We start from the raw sequence: 21,054 nt of genomic DNA, 5'->3' as shown, positions 1-21,054 counted from the left end.
GAGATTGTGGCTGCTCAGAAGTGGGGCTCCCAGCCTTCTTCCGTTTTCCCTTGGATGATTGGGTCATTATTCCAGGCTCTAAATCCTTTTTTACACGCCAATTCAGGAATTCCTAGCATGTCTGCATGGAATCTCAGCTGTACCTCAGCCCAAGCTGAGGACTCCGGATCATTCTCTAGCAGGCATTCAGCCGGAACGCAGAGGCTAACGCTACCTGTTTCGCCAATAACCCCTCCCCACTCTAAGGACACCATAGCCATGGGATTCAATTTAGTAACATTATCAGCATTGGTGACTAGTTAAGTTTGTTCAGCCAAGTACTGCCCTGGGATATGAGTTTTTCAGTCACCATGGTGACACTTGCACCTGTGTCCCTCAGTGCTTCAACTCAATTCAATTCAATTCAATAAACTTTATTCGGAAACATGTAAATCATGTCCATAAAAGTACATACATACAAGAAAAACATGTTAAAATATTCGAGACAATCGCAATCCACTAAGAAAGAAAATACAGTATGGTACATATAATAAATCAGGTAACGCACTTTGAAAAATTTAGAATAAATAAAATGTTCTATAAAAAGTTTATATATATTTTTTTTTTTTAAATCATGCTTTTCCTATAGCTGATGGCCCTAAGTAGATAACTGGCCGTATAAAAACAGATGTCAGGATGATGCAAGTTAAAAAGTAATTTCATTGCCGCTTTAACAGTTCTAGCTCCAAATTTAATAAATAAAGGTTTTAAAAAGAATTTACGACATTCGCTATACAAATTACAAGTAAGTAGAAAGTGCTCTGTGCTTTGTTCTGAAGTGTTGTCGCACCGACAAGGACCTGTGGGGCGTGTTTTAATCTCAGGGAATGCAACCAATAGGTGGACCGTACCCATCCTCAACCTGGTGAGAACAAACCGGTGTTGCCCTTTAGTTACCTGAATGAGGTAAGGATGTAGGCCCACGAATTCATTCAAATGGTTATAACGTACACAGGTGGAAAGTTTGAGATCATCCGTGGCCCGTCTTTCTGCACAATGATTTAGGAAAATTGATTTCAGACTCTCTTTAGAGAGATCCGAAGCAGAACAGTGATCTGATGTAACGTCAAACCCGAACACATTAGAGAAGGATTCAATTATGTATTTAATCCATGGGATTCTGAGAAAATAGTCAAGACGAAGACAATCCTCAATAATGGCCCTATTAAATGAGGTTTCGTCTTTCATCCAGACCGAGCGCCACAACATCAAAGGTCTCAATAATAATAGATCATTTAGATGACATAGTCCTAATTCTTTATGGACCAAACTATTAGCAGTAGAAGTCGGGAGACACAATAATTTTTTCAGAAATGTATTCTCTTCTACCTGTAAAGATTCTGCCCTGGAAACCCCCCATACCCCTGCTCCGTAGAGGGCAGCAGAGAGACATCTAGCTTCAAAAATCTTAAGCATTGCTTTAGGTCTTCTACTACCTAATTTACTTGCAAAAGCAAATATTCCATTGGCACTCCTGGTCATTTTGTCGCGCACCACCTTGTGCTCGATGTCCCAGCGGCCATTTTTGGAAAAGTTGACCCCTAGGTAGCAAAAATTTTCCACGCACTGCACCTCTTGGCCATCGATGAGATACCTATAGGGCTTTTTAGTTTTGACTTTACTAGCTCCACACTCCATCACATAGGTCTTACTCTTATTAATAACCAGCTTTCTCTTTTCAATAAAGGCCACAAATTTATCCATCAAAAGCTGTAGACCCCGGGGGGTCCTAGAGAGCAGCACAGCGTCGTCCGCATAGAGTAACACGGGGATGGTACTTGTGTTTACTCTAGGGGCGTCCGCTGGTGCCTTCTTTAAGATCAAGTCTATTTCATTAATAAACAGAGTGAAAAGCAAGGGTGCCAAGACACACCCTTGTCTAATACCTCTCCTGACCCTAAATTTGTCTGTGCATTCGCCCGAAGGCCCATAACGGACGCTCGAGCTAAGCCTCTCGTATAAACGGGCCAGAAAGTATATAATTTCCCTAGGTGCTCCCATTTCTAGCAAGGTAGTCCATAATATTGCGTGATCCACCAGGTCAAAAGCGCTGCTCAGGTCAGCGAAACAGAGGTAGAGCGAACCATTTTTAGCTCGGGTGTATTTCCCTATCAGGAGTTCCAGGTTTAAGCATTGTTCAATGCAGCCTCTACCTTTCCTGAACCCATATTGACAGTCTGTCATTATCTGATTAGACTCTGCCCACTCTTCTAATCGGACGAGGAGTACACGGCTCATAATCTTGACGGACGAATCCAGCAATGAGATTGGCCGGTAGTTTTTAGCGTTTCCTCGGTCCCCTTTCTTATGAATCGGAACTATTATGGATTCAGACCAGGTGCACGGAACGGTATAGCGAACAGCAGCATTAAAAACTTTGACTAGTACTGGTCCCCAAATCTCAGGTGCAAATTTGTACATATCGACTGGGACACCATCGGGTCCCTGGGCCTTACCACCCTTACTAGCCCTGATACTACTTAGGACCTCCTGCAAGGTGATATCTAGATTAAGTACTGGCCAAGAGCAACTTATCGGCAACGTTACCATATTAGAGTTAAAAATACCAGAAAAGTGCTGTACCCACGATTCCTTACCCACGTTTGAGGTTAACACGGGAAGTTTATCATCTTTTAGAAAGGGGCTATTTACTACTGCCCAAAAAAGAGTACAATTGTTCGATACAGCCGCTAGATCCAGTCGCTCCCAAGCTTCCTCACGTAATTCAACTTTCCTTTGCTTAAGAGCCAAATTATAGTCGGATCTAAGCTTGGCTACAACTGTTTTGTCTCTGGGTTTAATGGATAGTGCGTTTTTCAGTGACTTCAATGCCACAGTACAGGCATTATTAAACCATCCCCTTGCTTTGTTATTAAAATTTCCAGCCAACCTAGTAAACTTACCACTAATAAAAACATTGATTTTCATAAAGTGAAGGATACAGGCCTCCAGGTTTGGTTTCTCATCAATAATTGATGTAATATCAGGTAAGCAGCATGAGATAATGCAATTAGAAGTTACTTCTGCTCTATCCCCTGCCCACCTTATCCTAAATCCATTCGGCCTATGTACCTCAATGTTTATAATGGGACTACTATCTGGGATTGTACAAACTTTCCAAAACCTAGTTTCGATAACAAGACAGTTATGATCACTAACCAAGTAATCAACAACCTTGACATCAGAGCTAAAATGAGCTAATTCGGAAGACATGCAAATAAAATCGATTACAGTGTTTGCCCCTCTCCCCACAAAAGTTGGCAAACTATCACCCTTCCCGTCCTGCTCAATCTCTAGGATCTCCAAATCATAGTCTAATAGGAAGGAGTTCAAAGTTTCTCCATATATATTGTGTTGGAAATGCGTAGCTGGCTCTCCAACACGGTTCAAAGTACCACACAACTTATGGTTAGAGAGAGGACAAACAGAAATGTTAAAATCTCCAACATATATGAACTCATAAACTGTATTGGAAGCTTTCATCAATTGTTTGATTGCGTTGTCTAATTCTAAAATGACCGTATATCTGCTGGCATCAAAAACATTATTATACATATTAATCAACAGAATGTTTTTGTCTGCCTCATCAGCTAGCCACAGCAGTTGGGAATTGTTGCCCACAGTGATATGCTCCTTCACCCTTATTCGCATTTTCACAGAGGTCAGAATTAGCAAACCACCTTTAGCCCTCCCTGAGGTAGTAGCCGTTGCTGGTAACTCGTATGCTACAAAACCATCAAGGCCCTTAAAATTTAAACACCAGGTCTCTTGTAAACATATGATATCAAATGTTCTAATAAGTTCTAACCACCCCAATACTTCTAGTTTAGAGGCTAGTCCTGCGATATTCCAACTGGCAATAAGGCGAGATGTTGATGCCCCCTCTAAGGTATTGCAAGATGGACCCATATACTTAGGCTGTATACTACCAGTAGTATTTGGGGACTGATGTAAATCAAATCCTGCACCCACTTCAGCAAGCTCGTGTCTGACCTCTTGTCAATCGCAATTATTAAGACCAGACAAGGCATCATATCTATTGTGTAATAGCGTGCTTGGTACTAGGGGGGATGCCCAGCGATTATGCATATTCAAGTGGTTATCCCAACCTAGTGCTGGTGTTTTCGGTAGAGTTACATTTTGCTGTTCCCCATAGAAGAATTTTAATGTTAGGGGTACCACCGTACCTCTTCTACGCTGAGGTGGGAGAATATGTGTTAGGACATTAGGAAGTACGTCGGGGTGGGCAAACGTTACCACCACGCAGTCCCCTTTAAATCTTTTGGGGCGATTCCCTATCCATGGAACACGTTTAGCTGATTTGATATCATGCGCCAGTTGCTGTGTCCCGCCAGGCGCTAACCTCATATTACCAGAGAGCCAGTGTAGGGCCTTACTACACAAAGAGCCGGATGACTCGGTAATACCGTCATCCAGCAGGGGTACATTAGCTAACACCAGAACGACAGGTGAGGCTTCCTCAATAAACTGCAGGGGGTCTGTTCCGTGGACTTGTGCTTGGGGTAAGTTTTCTATCAGTGGACACTCTGCTGTAGTTGCAATATTGTGATTAACTTTCGGGGCCGGCATATGCACTACATTAGTCGGCACACCAGATGGCCCTTCCCCGGCTTGATTAACCCTTGCGGTAGTATCTCTTATTGTTAGTAGAGTATTAAGACTACCTATTTCCTCCGTCAACTTTGTTTGCACACCTCCAAGTCGTTTTACTTCTGCCTGTAATTTATCTATTTTGGAGATCAGAGGTTTTACAATTTCAAAAAGTTTACCCTCTACAACCTCAAGCAGTTTAGTAAACATTTCATCATCTCCTTTGTTTCTTATAGTCCCTTCCCCTACAGCCTTTTGTGGAGCTCTAGAGGAGCCTGGGGATAATGTTCTTTTCCTTTTCGCTCTTGGCCTTTGGCCGCCCTGTTTCCGTTGGTTCTTCACGCAGGCGCGCACCGGCCGTGGTGTATGCTCAGTTAGTGGTAGATCATCCTCCACAGGACCAGATACAGTTTCTGGGTCCGAATCAGTAACGTTATCAGAGTCTACATCCAGAGTGACGGGAGATGCTAGCGTAATCAGTGGCTGGCTATCAGTCTCAATCCTAGGTGATACGTTTGGTGAGACCCTGTTTTCCACCAGCACGAAGGGGCTGTCCTCAGCTGACAGAGGTAAAGTAGGGCTTAACCTGCGCAAATCTGGTGACTGGCTTAGCCCAAGTGATTCCCTCCTTTGTTCATTTATTTTCTTTACTGTTTGCACAACATAATTATCCATAGTATTTGCGGGCAGAGCAGCAGGTTTCTTTTTTGTCGCCATTTCAATATCACACAGTTCGCAAACAACACAGCAACAAGGTCTTACTTATAGACGCGTCTCTGATGGTCCAGGGGGTTGTGCCCTGCCCCTGCCTCCTCGTGCCGATGAGGGCCGTAGAGGGCCCGCCCTTTGCCCGGGCTTCGCCCCGGGCGTCCCGCGGAGCGGACCTCAGCTCCGTTTTGAGCGCCTCCGGGCGCTGTTGTGCAGTCACTGGTGCGCGCCGCCGCTGAGGCTTCCGGGAACTGTGGTCCCGGGGCGGCGGCGCGTTAGAATGCCTTAGAATGACTCTCTGGCGGTGGAATCGGCGTTCGTGGACCCCTTCAGGTAAGTCTCTGGTCACTGGTAGTGGTCTGGCGTGGCCCCCGAGCTCCGCCGACCTCAGCTCCGTTTTGAGCGCCTCCGGGCGCTGTTGTGCAGTCACTGGTGCGCGCCGCCGCTGAGGCTTCCGGGAACTGTGGTCCCGGGGCGGCGGCGCGTTAGAATGCCTTAGAATGACTCTCTGGCGGTGGAATCGGCGTTCGTGGACCCCTTCAGGTAAGTCTCAGGTCACTGGTAGTGGTTCAGACTCTACAAGATGTCGAGCTGAGGGCATGACTCGAACCCAGTGCCCCCGCTCCAAAGTCGGCAGCCCTGGCCCTAACGCCACATCCTCTTCAGGCCAAGTTCTTGTGCTCCTCAGACTCAAACCCCATTGGTATGTTGGTTTTGTCTTTATTTATCAATGTTACTGGGCCAGACGTCCAGGGTAGCTACATCCACCCCACCCTCTGAGATTAATGTAGCTCCGGTGTGCTCTCTGACCTTGTCAGGGCACACCAAGGATCCCATCCGGAGACTCACCACCCCAGTGGGAACTGGGGGTGTGCTAGTGGAATGCTTTTTGGGACAAGAAGAGCACCCCTTTGGTGTCCACTGGCTTTACAGTTGAAACACCAAGCCAATTTAGGATCCTAGTTCTTACCCTGGTACCCACCCTTTGATTGTGAAGTGTCTCTGGGCCCACCCTGCGGACAGGTTTTTGGGTGCCTTTAGAAGTGGTGAGTCCAAAGCACTCAATCAGGGTATCCTTCATTAGGTCATAGGACTCCGCATCTTCCTGATTAAGTGTCGGGAGTCTATCGCTGCTCTTCCCTGAGAAAAGCTTCCAGAAGTCCAGACAACCCTTATTGGCTTACAGAGCTTATATTAATAATCCCAAATGCTCTCTTCTGTGGTAGTTTGGGCAAGCAGTATAAGCTTATCAGAGGGGAGTGTTCAGCATTTGTTGTACACAGTCAAGAAATGAGACCCACTCAAGAAGAAACTTGAGACCACTTTAAAAAAATAGCATGTTTTTATATCATTTTTAACACTAAGAACTTCGTAATAAGGTACTTTAGACATGATCAAATTTTACAGTAGAAACGGACATGAGCCTCGAACTTTGTAAGGTTATCCTATGGGAGAAACATTCACTGCACAGGGTTACTTGCAGAGGACTTGCAGGACTGATCTTCGGGACTTAAGGTGAGTAGGGGGCCAAGATCTAAAAAAGCACCAAGCTTTCAGTTTTACCTGCCCCGGGGTGTCCGGGTGCAGAGGTGCTTTCAGCTGTGGTAGCCTCGGACACTACGCGCTGTAGTCGATGGGAAAAGTACCTGTGGAAAAGAGGCTGCAAGGAGTGACTGGGGGACCTGTTGGCAGAACCCAAAGGGGGGGGTTCCACACTTCGGGGAGCTCCGGGCCACAGAGAAACCATCGGTGAAGTCTAGCTGGGGGGCTCCTGTTCATAGGCGGTTTGTCCAGTGGATCATCAAGTTTGAGGCTCCCACGGTTCCCATGCATCTGCAGAAGAGTGAGAAAAACGCACCAAGACAACTTGTGGCGTGGAGCTGGCCTCAGGTGAAGTCCCTCGACTTGCAGGTCGGTTTTGGTGGCCTTGGTGCTTGCAAAAGGTTCTGGTACCGCGGTTATTGGTCATGGGCAGCTCCTGGGGGTCCTGGCCGCTCCAAACTTGTTGGAGAGATGGATCTGATCTCCTGTAGCACGGTGACCTCTTGCTGAGTGGCTGCGATGTCGGTGGGCCCAGTGATCAGCAGGTCAGTGTATCGGACGTCGCGGTCTTTGCCTGCAGGCTGTAAAGTGGATCCTCCACTTCAAGGGACATGCTGGCTGGTTCACCAAGTGCTGGCCGCCTTTTGAGGTTTTTGGAAGATATACAGCTGCAGGACGAGCCGCTTCTGGGTGATTGTCGAGACTGGAGCAGGTAGGCAGGATTTGGCGCAAAAGTCCACACCTCGTCCTCTGTTCTCGCGATCGTTGGCCCTTCATTGTCCTTTTTTTGGAGTCAGTTGGATCTGAGTTCCTGGTGTCAGGAGGCCACCTAGATACTGAATTTAGGGGCGTTAAGGAGAGTGAAGGGTAGTAGCCGATGGACTCCTTACCCTTGGGGTCACTACACCTGCTAAATGACAACTTTCTGTGGGGATTGGGCATAAGCCTGTCCAAGAGTTCCCAACTTCACCAAAATCAAAATGGTGGAATCCTTCCTTCGTGGAGCATATCCGCAGCCAACCTTAGGGGTGTGACTGGCCTGGTGGTTCATCCTGCCTGCTTGCATAGCTAGTGTTCCACCTGTCCCGGTGCCAGCTGGGCCTTAGGGGAGGGATTGGCATTGCCCAGGTCTGTGGGAAGCCAGTGTTGTATGTCAAAGGCGGCAGGGGCTTTGAAGCCCCAGGCTTTGATATGCTAAATCACTAGCCACCCTGCTGGAGGAGGTGTGAGCACTTTCCTCCAGAGCATGCATTGTTTCTGGCCTCGGGGAGCGTGGGCGTTCACCTGCAGAGGGTCCGAAACATGTCTGTGATGGTAGGCTGGATGATGCCAGTCAGCCAGCACACTAAGAGGCGATTAAGTTTTCATGGGGCACCTCTGGGTGTATGTTTTAATAAATCTACTGCTCGCATCAGTACAGCTCTATGAAGAGATGGTGTCTGATACCAAACACCATGGGTTTCAGTGAAGCCATCATGTAGCTGGGGAATGGGGAATTACCATTACCCAGTACATCTGCTTAAAATGTCTTTCCCTGTTCACTTGTACGATCTAATAATAGAACTAGACCTCACAGGGGCAGATCTGCTCATGCAGATATGTCCTCACATGTGATATAATGTGCCCTGCCTTAGGGCTCTAAGCCTGCTGTAGGCCTTTGCTTGTTATGCAAAGTTTAAACTTGTACTCCCGAACCTCATAAAAGTATGTACTCTACGCAAAAAGGAGCCACCATAGCTTTCTTCAGTAACCTTCTTATAGCTGATATTTCTAAAGCTGCTACTTGGTGATCACCCCACACCAGATAAGCGTGTAAACCAGCTATGGTTGGCCAGAGAGTATTAAGCACTTTGTTACCCGCATCTCTATCATCTGCCGGTTTGCAGCTCCAGGAGGAAACTGTTCTATAGTTGATGCAAAGCAGGTGTTACAGCCACACATGCTATGAAGGAAAATGCTCCTTACCCTATAAACATCTGTTCATAGTGTGTAGAGCTGTAGATTCACGTGCTCCTACCCTCCTCCACGGACTCTGGCAGTGATAGCACATGTTTACACTGAATGCACGTATCTACTAACAATGCGCAGAGCACCTCCCTACTGTTCTCTACACTTCACTTTCACCTGCTGAGTGAAAAACAATGTAGAGGTGGAGACTGAGCTCAGGCACATTGTCGACTAAGGGAGGAGTCGCACAACATGCCGTGACTCTAAGCTTCTTCAAAGAAAACAACGTGTAATGTCAAATCCCAACACTGGATGGCAGAGGTATGCAAACCTTTCCATGTGAACCTACAGTACAACACGCTACGAAAAGATACATACGAGGTAACCTCCTCATTTTCTGATGGTTCTCGTACTTAAGTTTTATTGCTTAAACACCAGTCATCTGATGTGGGGGGTTACCAGATGCCCTTTTCTTTGTATCTCTCCTTCCAAGGAAGGGGAATGTGCAGCGTGCACGTTTAAACTTCCACTTATTTTTTACTGTGTCACAACACTTATTCTGTAATGTTACATTAATTACCTTCTCCCCGCTGAGCGCTCTTCGCAGAACTTAAGGGTGCAATCTTGGAATGTAGCTTACTTGGCAGTAGGTTTTGCTATTAACGCTTCATCCTTTTTTGCCTTTGATAGTTCCTCATTTTTCCATGAAACACCACAATAAGAAACTTTACTGTTTTGTCAGTAAACTAGAGACATATAGTACACATGAAATCCATGCTTGTGACTGAATGAGAGGGTTCTGAGGCAAATAATACTTTAAGATTACATCAATAAGAGTTGCCGTACTGTATACATGCATATTGCATAATTTATCACTTTAATAACCATAAATGCCACAAAAATACATGTTCGAGGCATGTTTTACTGTAGATACACATGCTTTGCATAAGTGTGCCCTCTAGTATTGGACTTGGATGATTACAAGTTGTTCAAGAAGTTTTCTTTGAATCACAAGGCTGTGTGGCTCCTCCTCTTGGTAATACTGTGCATGGCGATTGACGCCATCTTCAAATTCTTTTTTTCTACTGATGGGTTCGGATGTAATCTCTCATGCTCCGGTTCAAGACTCCTTTGGGCTCCCTTCGGTTCTCTAGTAGATCTCCACTCAAAGTTATTGTCTCTATTGTATGAAGGTGGGTACCTGACTATGGTTACCCCAGATTTTTTTGCCTAGTGTTTAGCTGGTTTTCGACTTAGCCTGGGGTCCTGATTAGCAGGATCCCAGGCCAACTATCTGCTCTCTCTGTAAAATGGACTCCATGTACCTTAGGTACATCTCCAATTGGATATTGGGTCACCTTATGAGCCCCTGTAGAGTGTACTATAGGTACCCAGGGCATAGGTGCATCCAAGGCCTACCAGGGGCTGCAGCATATATTTTGCCACCCCTGGCTGGCCATCCACATTGACACAACTGGCTGATCACTCAGCTGGGGCAAGGTGGTGTAATCGCCCCTTGCTTAGATATAGCATTCCTATATCTACCCTTATATATAGGTACATATATACCTATAAGTCACTCCTATGGCAGGCCTTAACAATCCTGGAGGCAGAGTGCTTGGTTTTATGTGAGATGGTGCTCTAGCATGAGCTGAGCCTGTCTGCAGCTTTCGGAACCATGTCCTTATAGCTGTTCTAGGATATTGCCATACCATATACTCTTAAGTGCATTATGAACCTCACGATTAAATGTTAACTCTGTTTTGGCTTTATCAAAACATGTCGAGTAAGGTGTCATACGATTTAGAATACTACCCTCTCGCCAGTTCTGGCGACGGGGGTAGCATTCCACCCTTCTAGAGGGAGAAGACCTGTTGTTCCTACTAATCCCAGTTAAAGTTAACCAGAGCCTCCACATTACAAAATGGATGCTGCTGCCACAGACAAGTCTGACCTCCTGCTGCTGGGAGTCCTTCCAGCGAGGGAGGCTTGGACAATAGGTTTACTGTCTTGGGAGGTGCTAGCACCACCCCAGACAGGCCCTTAATCCTTGTGAGGAAAGCTAGGAGTCCTGCAGGTCTTCTAGATCAAAATAGAATCTTCGAGATCGACACCAAGAAATGCAGCGTAGGCAAGCAGACGATGTAGTGGACATCTTAGGTCGACAACAGGACGAAGACGAGGAAGCTTTGTCAGCACAAGAGGAATCACTATCCATGATTCCGATTCAGAGTCCCAATTTCACCAGGACTCTGCCACCCTTCAGCCCACAAAGAAGCATCAGAAAGTGAGTACTTTTACCCCTGATCCAAAGTCCAAAACATCGGCGGCGACCGAAAAGACTGCTTAAGATCTGCAACTGCAAAAAGGCTGTGGTGCGCACTGAAAAACTGACTCTGAAGCCGGGCCCTCCGGCTCAGCTCCAAAGGTTCAGCCTGAAGCAGGGGCCTCCACCTCCTCGCCCTCTGGGCCTACAGTCCCTCGATCATTGATCTCAGCACCAAAACAAAAACATACTGTTCGAGGCATGTGGGCTGCTGAATTCATATCTGTGCATAGATCGCCGCCTAGTGTTGGGTCCGGATGATTGCACATTGTTGTCCTGGAAGAGTCTTCGAAGTATCACAAGATAGGTGGCTCCTCCCCTGGACTACAGTGCGCATGGGCATTCTCTCCCTCTTCAGATTGTTTGTTTCCGCCATTTGGTTCAGATGTACTTTCTTGACTCAAGTTCAGAAATCGATATAAAACAGTTTTCGCAAGGCCAAAAGGCCTTCGGGGCGTCTGTATTGTGTTCGTTCGGTGCCTCGTACTTAATCCAGTTCTCGAACAGGACGTTTAAGGCAGTTTGCCTTTTCGACACCGAAGGCCCAGACGACAATCGACGATGGAACGAAGCCCGTTCAAGAGATGCGCCGTCTGCAACTCCAAAAACCCTCACATTGATGTGCACCCAGTGTGCAATAAATGCCTATTCCCGGACCACGACGAGGCCAGCTGCATGTCCTGTTCTAAGTTCCGGTCAAAAAAGACACTTCGGCTTCGACGCGCCGCAAGACAGTCAGCGCAGAAGACGGCGCCAGACCCGGAGAACATCTTCGAGGCTGATGACGAGGGTGTCGATGAAGAGGATCCTGACCAGCAGTCGGACCCTGCGTCGGAACACGACTCTTAACTATGATGTGGACGATGAAGGAAGACTACGTCCATGAGGAAGAAGTAGTCGAGGTAGGAGACGACGCAGAGGCCATCGGAGCAGTCGATGACGACTCAAGCGATGAGCAAGCCCCACCCGCAGTCTCGGGGCCCAAAACTGACACTGTACTCTCTAAGGCTCAGGTCGAGGCATCGCCAGAAGGCCTTAGCCGAGATCTCAATCCACATTCTATAGCCCCGCGTCAAGGCCCGGCTAAGAATACTTCTAAGGAGCCATCTGTCAATCAACCACAGGTGAAATCAAAACCGAAACCGACAGATGCAAAATCGAAACCGAAACTGCTAAAGACAGTCCTCGGATCGACTGCCTCGGACTCGTCGGCCCCAATCAAATCAAAGAGTGTCATCGACCCTTTGGTGTCACAAAGGGGCGTCGGCCCGAAGACCGGGGCGCCGACGCCGGTCTCTTCCATCAAGCACGTCGCATTGACGCCGTCCGCGTCGACGCCCAAAGAAGGCGACTCGGGCAAAGGACACAAGGCAAAAAAGACTCTCGAACCGAAGCTTTCAGCCTCGAAGCAGATAGTGGACAAGGCCACCGAATCGAAGAGCAAACTCGACCCGAAAGAGCATGTCGCGTCGAAGCAAAAGAGCGTGCCTGCTGCGAACAGAGAGCTCGAGTCGACGCAAGGCCGCAAGCAATCTGGCGATCAGACGAAGACGGTCGGATCGAAGACAGCGCCACCCTCGAAGGTCGATTAGTCTCCAATGCTTACGCCACCACTTAAGTACGGATTGCCCCCGACCGCTCAACCCAAAACGTTCGAGCCACAAAAAGGCACAGACACAGCCAAAAAGGTGTCAGTAGTTTCCAGGACTCACCCCATTGAGGATGTGATGTCCCAAGCACCCTCTTATGACAATCAGTCAAAACTGTTCATAGACTCAGATTCTGTCAGGCTCACTATTTACAAACGGAAAATCGTCCCAGTAACTCCGTTGGAGTCGTACAAAATCCCTCTCAAAAGGAAAAGGGATTCTGCCACCTCACCTGTTCTTTTTGAACCTGTGGAGTCCTATGGACAAGAATATGCATATTCACCCACACGCACCCATGAGGATGTGGGAGAGGGATACAATGAGGATGAATTTACTTATCCTGCTGACACAGATCAAGAGGAACCTCAACCCTGGACTGACCCTGTTGACCCTGGTGAGCCACACACCATGCCTGATACTCAGTCCTATGCCGTCAAAACCTCACCTACGGAAGATACGGCTGCGTTTAACGCACTAATTGAAAGGGCAGCCAATAACCATGACCTGGAAATGCACGCTGACCCTGTGGAGAAAGATTTTTTTTTGTTCGATACTTTCTCAACTTCAGAAAGATCAGTGAAGACCTTGCCTATGCTAAAGGGCGTCCTCAAACATGCTACTGACATTTTCAAGGAGACGGCAAGGGTTGTAAACCCCAGGATTGAAAGGAAGTACCGGCCTGCGCCTGTGGACCCTACGTACATCAAGGGACAGCTCCCGTTGGACTCCCTAGTGGTGGCTAATGTTTGTAAGAGAGCGAACTCTCAGACAAGTGGTGATGCTCATCCTCCGGACAAAGAATCCAAAATCTTAGAAGCTTCTGGCAAACGAGTGGCAGCACAGGCTGCTAATATTTGGAGGATCTCAAATACACAGGCCCTATTAGCCAGATATGATAGGGCTCACTACGACACGTTAGAACAGCTGATGCAACACCTGCCTGAGGCTTATAAGGAGGGAGCAGAAATGCTGATACAGGAGGGAAAGTTAATTTCAAATGCATCCATCAAGTGTGCACTCGATGCAGCAGACACGGCAGCTAGGGCCATCAATACAAGTGTGATGCTCAGAAGGCATGCCTGGCTACGCATCTCTGGTTTTAAACCAGAGATCCAAACAACTTTACTCAATCAGCCAGTTAACCCTGACTTTCTCTTTGGTCCTGATGTAGACACAACCCTTGAAAAGATTAAAAAAAGATAGAGACAGCAAAATCCATGGGGGCTCTGCAGTCACAGCAGTTCAGGGGCGGTTCCTTTCGTCGCTCCGGTAACAGGGGAGCCTCTAGAGGTCAAGCATCCCAGCAAGGCCAATACAACAAAGGAGGCACACAGACCACCTATAACAAGAACAATAGGGGTGGATACCGTGGCAACAGCACCAAAGGCAGGGGACGAGGAAATAATAACGCCAGATCCTCCGCCAACACTAAACAGTGACGTCTTGTCACTGCCCCCAGACCATGTAACACCGGTCGGGGGAAGACTTCATCAGTTCCTGCCAGTCTGGGAAGGCATTACCACAGACAGGTGGGTGAGACAACTTATCCAATACGGCTATTGTCTAGAACTGACCTCCACTCCACCCAACATACCCCCAAGGCACCGTCCTATGTGCGCAGAGCACATGCAATTCTTGCAGCAAGAGGTCATCTGCATGCTGCAAAAAGGGGCCATAGAACTCGTGCCTTTAGAACAGGGTACAGGGGTATACTCACTGTACTTCTTGATCCCAAAGGACTGGTCTCTCCGGCCCACTCTAGACCTCAGACCCCTGAACCAGTACATCTTGTCAGAACATTTTCATATGCTGATTTTACAGCAAGTTCTACCATTGCTCAGTCAGGGGGACTTCTTAGCAACCCTAGACCTAGAGGACGCATATTTCCACATTCCCATTCACCCAGGAAATATCTCAGGTTCACCATCAACAACCAGCATTACCAGCTTAAGGTCCTGCCTTTCGGGGTCACTACTGCCCCAGAGTGTTCACCAAGTGCTTGGCGACAGTGGCTGCACACCTTCGAAGACAACACATCCATGTCTATCCTTATCTGGTCGACTGGCTTGTCCAGGCAAAGTCAGCCCAGCAATGTGCCCGTCACATGTCCCACACGATTCACCTCCTACACAGTCTAGGTTTTTCACTGAATTACCCAAAATCCCACCTTCAACCCGCACATGTGCAACAGTACCTAGGTGCGACAATAAACACTCTGACGGCAACGGTGCATCCAATCTCTGCCAGAGTCAACAGCATGCAATTGCTAATTCAGACATTCAGGCCACAGCACTCACTCCCAGCGCAGGTGTTCATGCAGCTGATGGGTATGATGGCCTCCTGCATCTTCATAGTCCCTCACGCAAGGCTACACATGCGTCCGCTTCAGGAGTGCTTGGCACGACAGTGGAACCAGGCTCAAGGGCATCTAAAAGACCTAGTGTTGGTGACCGGACGTGCATACGACTCTCTGCATTGGTGGAACACACAAAACCTTTGCAGGAGACGACCGTTCCAAGAGCCTGTACCACAGATAGTGCTGACAATGGATGCATCTCTCCAGGGTTGGGGAGCGCATGTTCTCCATTACACAGTGCAGGGACTATGAACGTCGCAGCAGCAAAAGATGCACATCAACCTGTTGGAGCTGATGGCAATCTTCATGGCAATGAAGGCCTTCAGACTGCATCTGTGCAACAAAGGCGTGCTGATCCGGTCGGACAACATGACTGCCATGTATTACATCCAGAAGCAGGGAGGCACACTCTCCACAATTGTCTCATCGAGCCCAGAGCATGTGGAAGTGGGCCATTCAAAGAAACCTGTTCCTCATGGCGGAACATCTCCCAGGCAAGGACAACCAGATGGCGGACCTGCTCAGCAGGCACAGCCATCAGATGCACGAGTGGGAGATTCACCCCTCGGTGCTCCAACCATATTTCCAGCAGTGGGGTCAGCCGGAGATAGACCTGTTCGCCACAAAGGAAAACACAAAATGCCAATCCTTCGCCGCCAGGTTCCAACACCCGCAGTCTCAGGGCAATGCAATATGGATGAACTGGTCAGGCAGATTTGCGTACGCTTTTCCTCCAGCACCGCTCATACCGCTAGTGGCACGCAAACTGCGGCAGCACTCCATGACGCTCATCCTAGTTGCTCCAACGTGGGCAAGGCAGGCGTGGTACACCACGTTCTTAGAACTTTCAGTGGTGCCTCACCAACGGCTGCGCCTCAAGCCAAGTCTCCTCACTCAGAGCTGTGGAGACATTCAGCACCCAGATCCACAACAGTTGAGCCTTGCAATATGGCTCCTGAGGTCATAGAGTTTGGCTACCTCAACTTACCCCCTGACTGTATGAACATCATCAGGGAGGCAAGAAGACCTACTACCAGGGCCTGCTATGCGGCCAAATGGAAGCGCTTTGTCATTTACTGTTCCAATAATGACATAAATCCGCTAGATGCGTCCACACAAAACATTATCTGTTATTTGCTGCATCTATACAGATGCAATCTGGCATATAGCTCCATCAGGATACATTTAGCTGCGATGGCAGCTTATCTTCAAAACAGGCAGCATCTTTCCCTTTTCAGGGTGCCAGCCATTAAGGCTTTTATGGAAGGGCTCAAAAGAGTGATTCCTCCCAGACACCCTCCTTCGCCTGTCTGGAATCTAAACATAGTTCTCACCAGACTAATGGGCCCACCATTTGAACCTCTTCACTCCTTGTGAGATACAGTTTCTGACATGGAAAGTGGCTTTTCTAGTGGCAATCACATCGCTAAGAAGAGTTAGTGAGCTTCAGACCCTAACTATTCAAGAGCCTTTCATACAGATTCATGCTAATCGGGTGGTGCTGCGTACCAACCCTAAAGTCATACCTAAAGTGGTGTTGCAGTTCCACATTAACCAAACCATAGAACTGCCCGTTTTCTTCCCAAATCCAGACTCCGTGGCAGACCGAGCACTGCACACATTAGATGTTAAAAGAGCTCTCCTGTATTACATAGACGGGACAAAGGATTTCAGGAAAACTAAGCAACTGTTTGTTGTCTTCTCTCCACAACACAAAGGCAACCCCATTTCCAAATCAGGTATAGCCAGATGGATTGTTAAGTGTATACAGATATGTTATCAAAAGGCTAAACGCACATGAACAGTTCCCCCAAGAGCGCATTCCACACGCAAGTTAGGGGCATTCATGGCTTTCCTAGGTAACATTCCCTTAGAGGATATATGTAGAGCAGCCACATGGACCACCATACATACATTTACCAAACACTACTGCGTAGATGTGCACTCCAAACAGCAAGCTGCTGTAGGACAGGCTGTTCTCAAAACTCTTTTTCAGACTGCTGCAGCTGGCACGGGCAACCACCGCTAAGGAGGTAACTGCTATTTATTCTATGCACAGATATGAATTCAGCAACCCACATGCCTCGAATGGAATATGTTACTTACCAGTATGCATCTGTTCTTGGCATGTAGGGCTGCTGACATTCATATCGACCGCCCTCCTCCCCGGTGCCTGTCGCAGCTGTAGCACTCTGAAACATTCTCTCAGGCATGGTCATCCTTTACTGTATTACACTCCATCTCTGCCACAATGGCGAAAAACAATCTGAGGATGGAGAGGATGCCCATGCGCACTGTAGTCCAGGGGAGGAGCCACCTATCTCGTGATACTTAGACTCTTCCAAGACAACAAAGTGCAAACATCCGGACCCAACACTAGGCGGCGATCTTTGCACAGATATGAAGTAGCATATTCGATTTCAACCGCAACACTCATTAGTAGATTCACATGCACCAACCCTCCTCCCTCAAAAACCCTGTGTAAGTTGCAGTTCATATACTTTATATACTGACCTCATCCTTCTGCATGGCCATCTCTTTGCGTACATATTCAATATTCCATTCTCACCTACCTACGGCAAAGCGATCTGAAGATGGCGTTGATGACCTTGCGCAGTATTACCAAGAGGAGTCGCACAGCCTTGTGATTACCAAGAGGAGTCGCACAGCCTTGTGACTTGAAGAAAACACTAGATGGCGACTTATGCAAAGCATGTGAATCTGCAGCATTACATGCCAAGAACAGATGCTTACAGGGTAAGTGACATAATCCTTATGAGGCAAAGACATATAGGTTTGCTGCAGAGTCTTTAAAGCCATGCTGCTTTATCGTAGACGGTCTGATGAAACATCGCAAACTACCCACGTTTTCCAAGTGCTGCTGTGATCGCTGCCCTTAATCAACTGCCACTAGCACGCGGATTGTCTGTGGCACACGATGGAAATGTGGACGGGGCTTGTAAACCAAAATGAGGGGACGTCCGGCTTCCGTCTCTGAGGTAAAATGAAGCAATGAAATTATTTTGAAGAGAAATACGATTCCGTCCCAAGGGGCCCGAAAGGGGGGCTGGTTTGGTAGGAACATTGTTGCTGGAGGCAGTTCAGAATGAGAAGCAAGTGATGGGCCTCTGGAGTCTTGGATTATAAAGATGGCACCTGTAGAGCACGTCTGCACACTGAACACATCTCAAAGAATTGTCATGCTGACAGAAGGAGGTGTAAATGCTGCTCCCTGATGGTGCAGATATGTAACCCTCCCTCCGGTAGCTTCTAGTCCTAACTTGCTTGAAACCAGAGAACGAATGTATGAAGGAAATGCAATATCATCTGCTATGCAGAAATGTTTAACCTGCATCTGACTTTCTCTCTCTCTCCGACAGTGGCATATCCTGCAAATCAAGGCCAATATGGGCAGAATCTTGTGGCGTACCCACCGAATCCACTGCCGTACCCCCAAAACCAAGGGAACTTTCACATGCACCAAGGGGCTGGAGGCAGGGCGAACGAGGAGCAGCCAGACTTTTGCTGCCCTAAGTGCCAGTACAAGGCGCCTGACATGGACACGCTTCAGATTCACGTGATGGAATGCATACAGTGACCCTGTGCAGTGCATCAGAAATCCAGATATGTCGAGCCACTGGTGATAATCACAGCGCTAACATTTGAACACTTTTCTTGGTGTCTTCTTCGTGCCTGGAGAGCAATTTTCAGAAATGCTAAATTCTCCAAATGCTTAAATGACTTCACAACAATGGGGGAAATGATTGTGCCTTCCCAAAGTTAATTGGCGTCTTCCACTTCCTGTTACTTCCCTGTTGGCCAAGATAATAAATAAATGTAAATATATGTGAAGCTGAACTAAGTAATGTGGATCTTTGTTTTGAGAAGGTATATTTCAAGTGATTCAAGGTCACCATCATTTCCGTTGCGTGCCGTACAATGAATCCGTTAATGAAAAGTTATTTTACCCGTAACCCTGGTTTGCAGCATGATCGCTGCTGTGAATTCACATGCTGGGCCTACTCCTGGGAACAGCTTCCAAGACCTTCATAAGGAATCTTGTGACATCAGTTCAAGGACAAACCTTGAGATGAGCTCATTGCTGATATGCTGTGTCCATCAATACGAAGGTAGGCTGGCTCCAAGTAGAAATACATGCTTCAAATCTAGCTTTACAGGTAAGTTCCTGTTCGAGGCATATGAGCTGCAGAATACATACTTGTGCATAGATCGCCATCTGGTGTTGGGCTTGGATGTTTTCAGTTTGTTGTTGTCTTCGAAGAAGTCTTTGTAGTTACGAGATAGGTGACTCCTCCCTTGGACGAAAGTGCAGATGGGCATCGACTCCATCCCCAGGTTGTTTATTTCCGCCATCTGGTTCTGGTGTGACTTGCTGCAGTTCGGTACCGTGTTTACAAACCTCTTTCGACACACAGCCTATCACACTCGACAGTATTGTTTTGTTCGCGTGCCTTTCGATGCGCTAACTCCCAAATACTCGATTCCGGTCGTCGATGCGGCCGCAGAGCCTATCGGCGCCATTTGGGCCTATGTCTAATGGAAAGGACTACATTTAAAAAATGCCCCCAATGTGGAGCTAAATTCCCACACCGTGACCACCACAAGGTCTGCAACCTTTGTCTATCACCAGAGCACGAAGAAAAGGATTGCCAAGCCTTTTCCTCTTTTCTATCCAAGAAAACCATCCGTGATCGCCGGGCTCGACGACACGTTATGGCGCAACAGGCTGCACCGGTGCCAGAAGACATTTTTGATGAAGGCCCCACGTTACAGAGGATTCAGAAGAGCTCGATCATCTCTGAAGCTGACTGCACCAACTCTGATAACCACATCACTCTAGGGCAACGAGTGAGTACAAATGTCCCTGTCCCTGCCCCACCCGAAAAACAGAAGGCTTCTGTCAAAACTTTTTCTGGAGGCCTTAGTCGAGACCGAAAAAAGTTCTGAAGCCCCGCCTACGGGCCCGGCCCCGAAAACGAAAGAAAAGCCTTCCAGCACTCGGGACCGAGCAAGCCGGATATCAGTACCCAGAAAACACCTTTGGTACCGAAATCGGGGATACACATCTCCATTACGCCCATAAAGGCCTCGACGCCGAACCCTTCGGCACCGAAATACCAGAAGGCCTTGGAATCGGAAAAGCACCAAAAATCTTCGGATCCGAAGAAAAGTTCCCACTCTGCTCCGACTTCGAAGCCAAAGGAGCACGAAGCTCCTCCTACAGCTATAGAGACCAAATCCAAGCCACTCTCGGAACCAAAAAAAACCGGCACCGAAAGAAGACAACCAGGAAGAACTGTCTTGGTCAGATCCTCTGACTTGCCTATCTTTGAACTCCAATAAAAAATTATGACACAAAACAAAAAACATTACATGTGGACCCTAAAACAGGCCATATTGTCAGTCTTCCAGCAAACAAGAGGAAATCTGATACCTCACCCACACCTGAGGTACTTGTAAAAAAAAGAGACTTTGCAACTTCACCCATGAGGCCCTCTTCTCCTAGCCTTCCTACTAAACCTTTGTCTCCTATACCCCCTCCTAGATTTTCTCCATGTTCACCCTTACCACCACAGGATGAGGATGATTTAGGGGATAGGGGTGGACACAACAAGGATCCCTTAGATGACCCTGATGATGACAACTCTACCCCACCACAGGATACATGGGACGATTACGACGATCCCACAGATTCTCCAGACCTTCCTGATCCAGACCCATACCCATCTAAGCCATCCCCCCCAGATGATAGGATAGGATTTAGTCAGCTCATTAATAGGGCTGCGTAATACCATTGCGTGGAACTACATTACGACCCCATGGAAGAAGACTTCCTACTGGGCACTTTTGCCCAG

At 47.6% G+C, this 21,054-nt stretch overlaps 1 protein-coding gene across 3 annotated transcripts in view; it reads left to right on the top strand.

Moving 5' to 3' along the window:
• The window catches only part of IKBKG (inhibitor of nuclear factor kappa B kinase regulatory subunit gamma), a 140,420-nt gene extending 121,384 nt beyond the window's left edge, over positions 1-19,036 (top strand). For all 3 annotated transcript variants that reach the window (XM_086940167.1, XM_086940168.1, XM_086940166.1), the window contains one exon: positions 18,559-19,036. In XM_086940167.1, coding sequence (XP_086796293.1) covers positions 18,559-18,776 — 218 coding nt within the window. In that variant the 3' untranslated portion in view covers positions 18,777-19,036. The remainder of the gene's footprint in view (positions 1-18,558) is intronic.
• The last annotated feature ends 2,018 nt before the right edge of the window (positions 19,037-21,054 follow it).

This window comes from Lissotriton vulgaris, chromosome 10, assembly GCF_964263255.1.
Source record: "Lissotriton vulgaris chromosome 10, aLisVul1.2, whole genome shotgun sequence".
Classification (NCBI taxonomy): domain Eukaryota; kingdom Metazoa; phylum Chordata; class Amphibia; order Caudata; family Salamandridae; genus Lissotriton; species Lissotriton vulgaris.
Note: the sequence above shows the minus strand (reverse complement) of the source record. Positions and strands in the feature narration are given on the sequence as shown.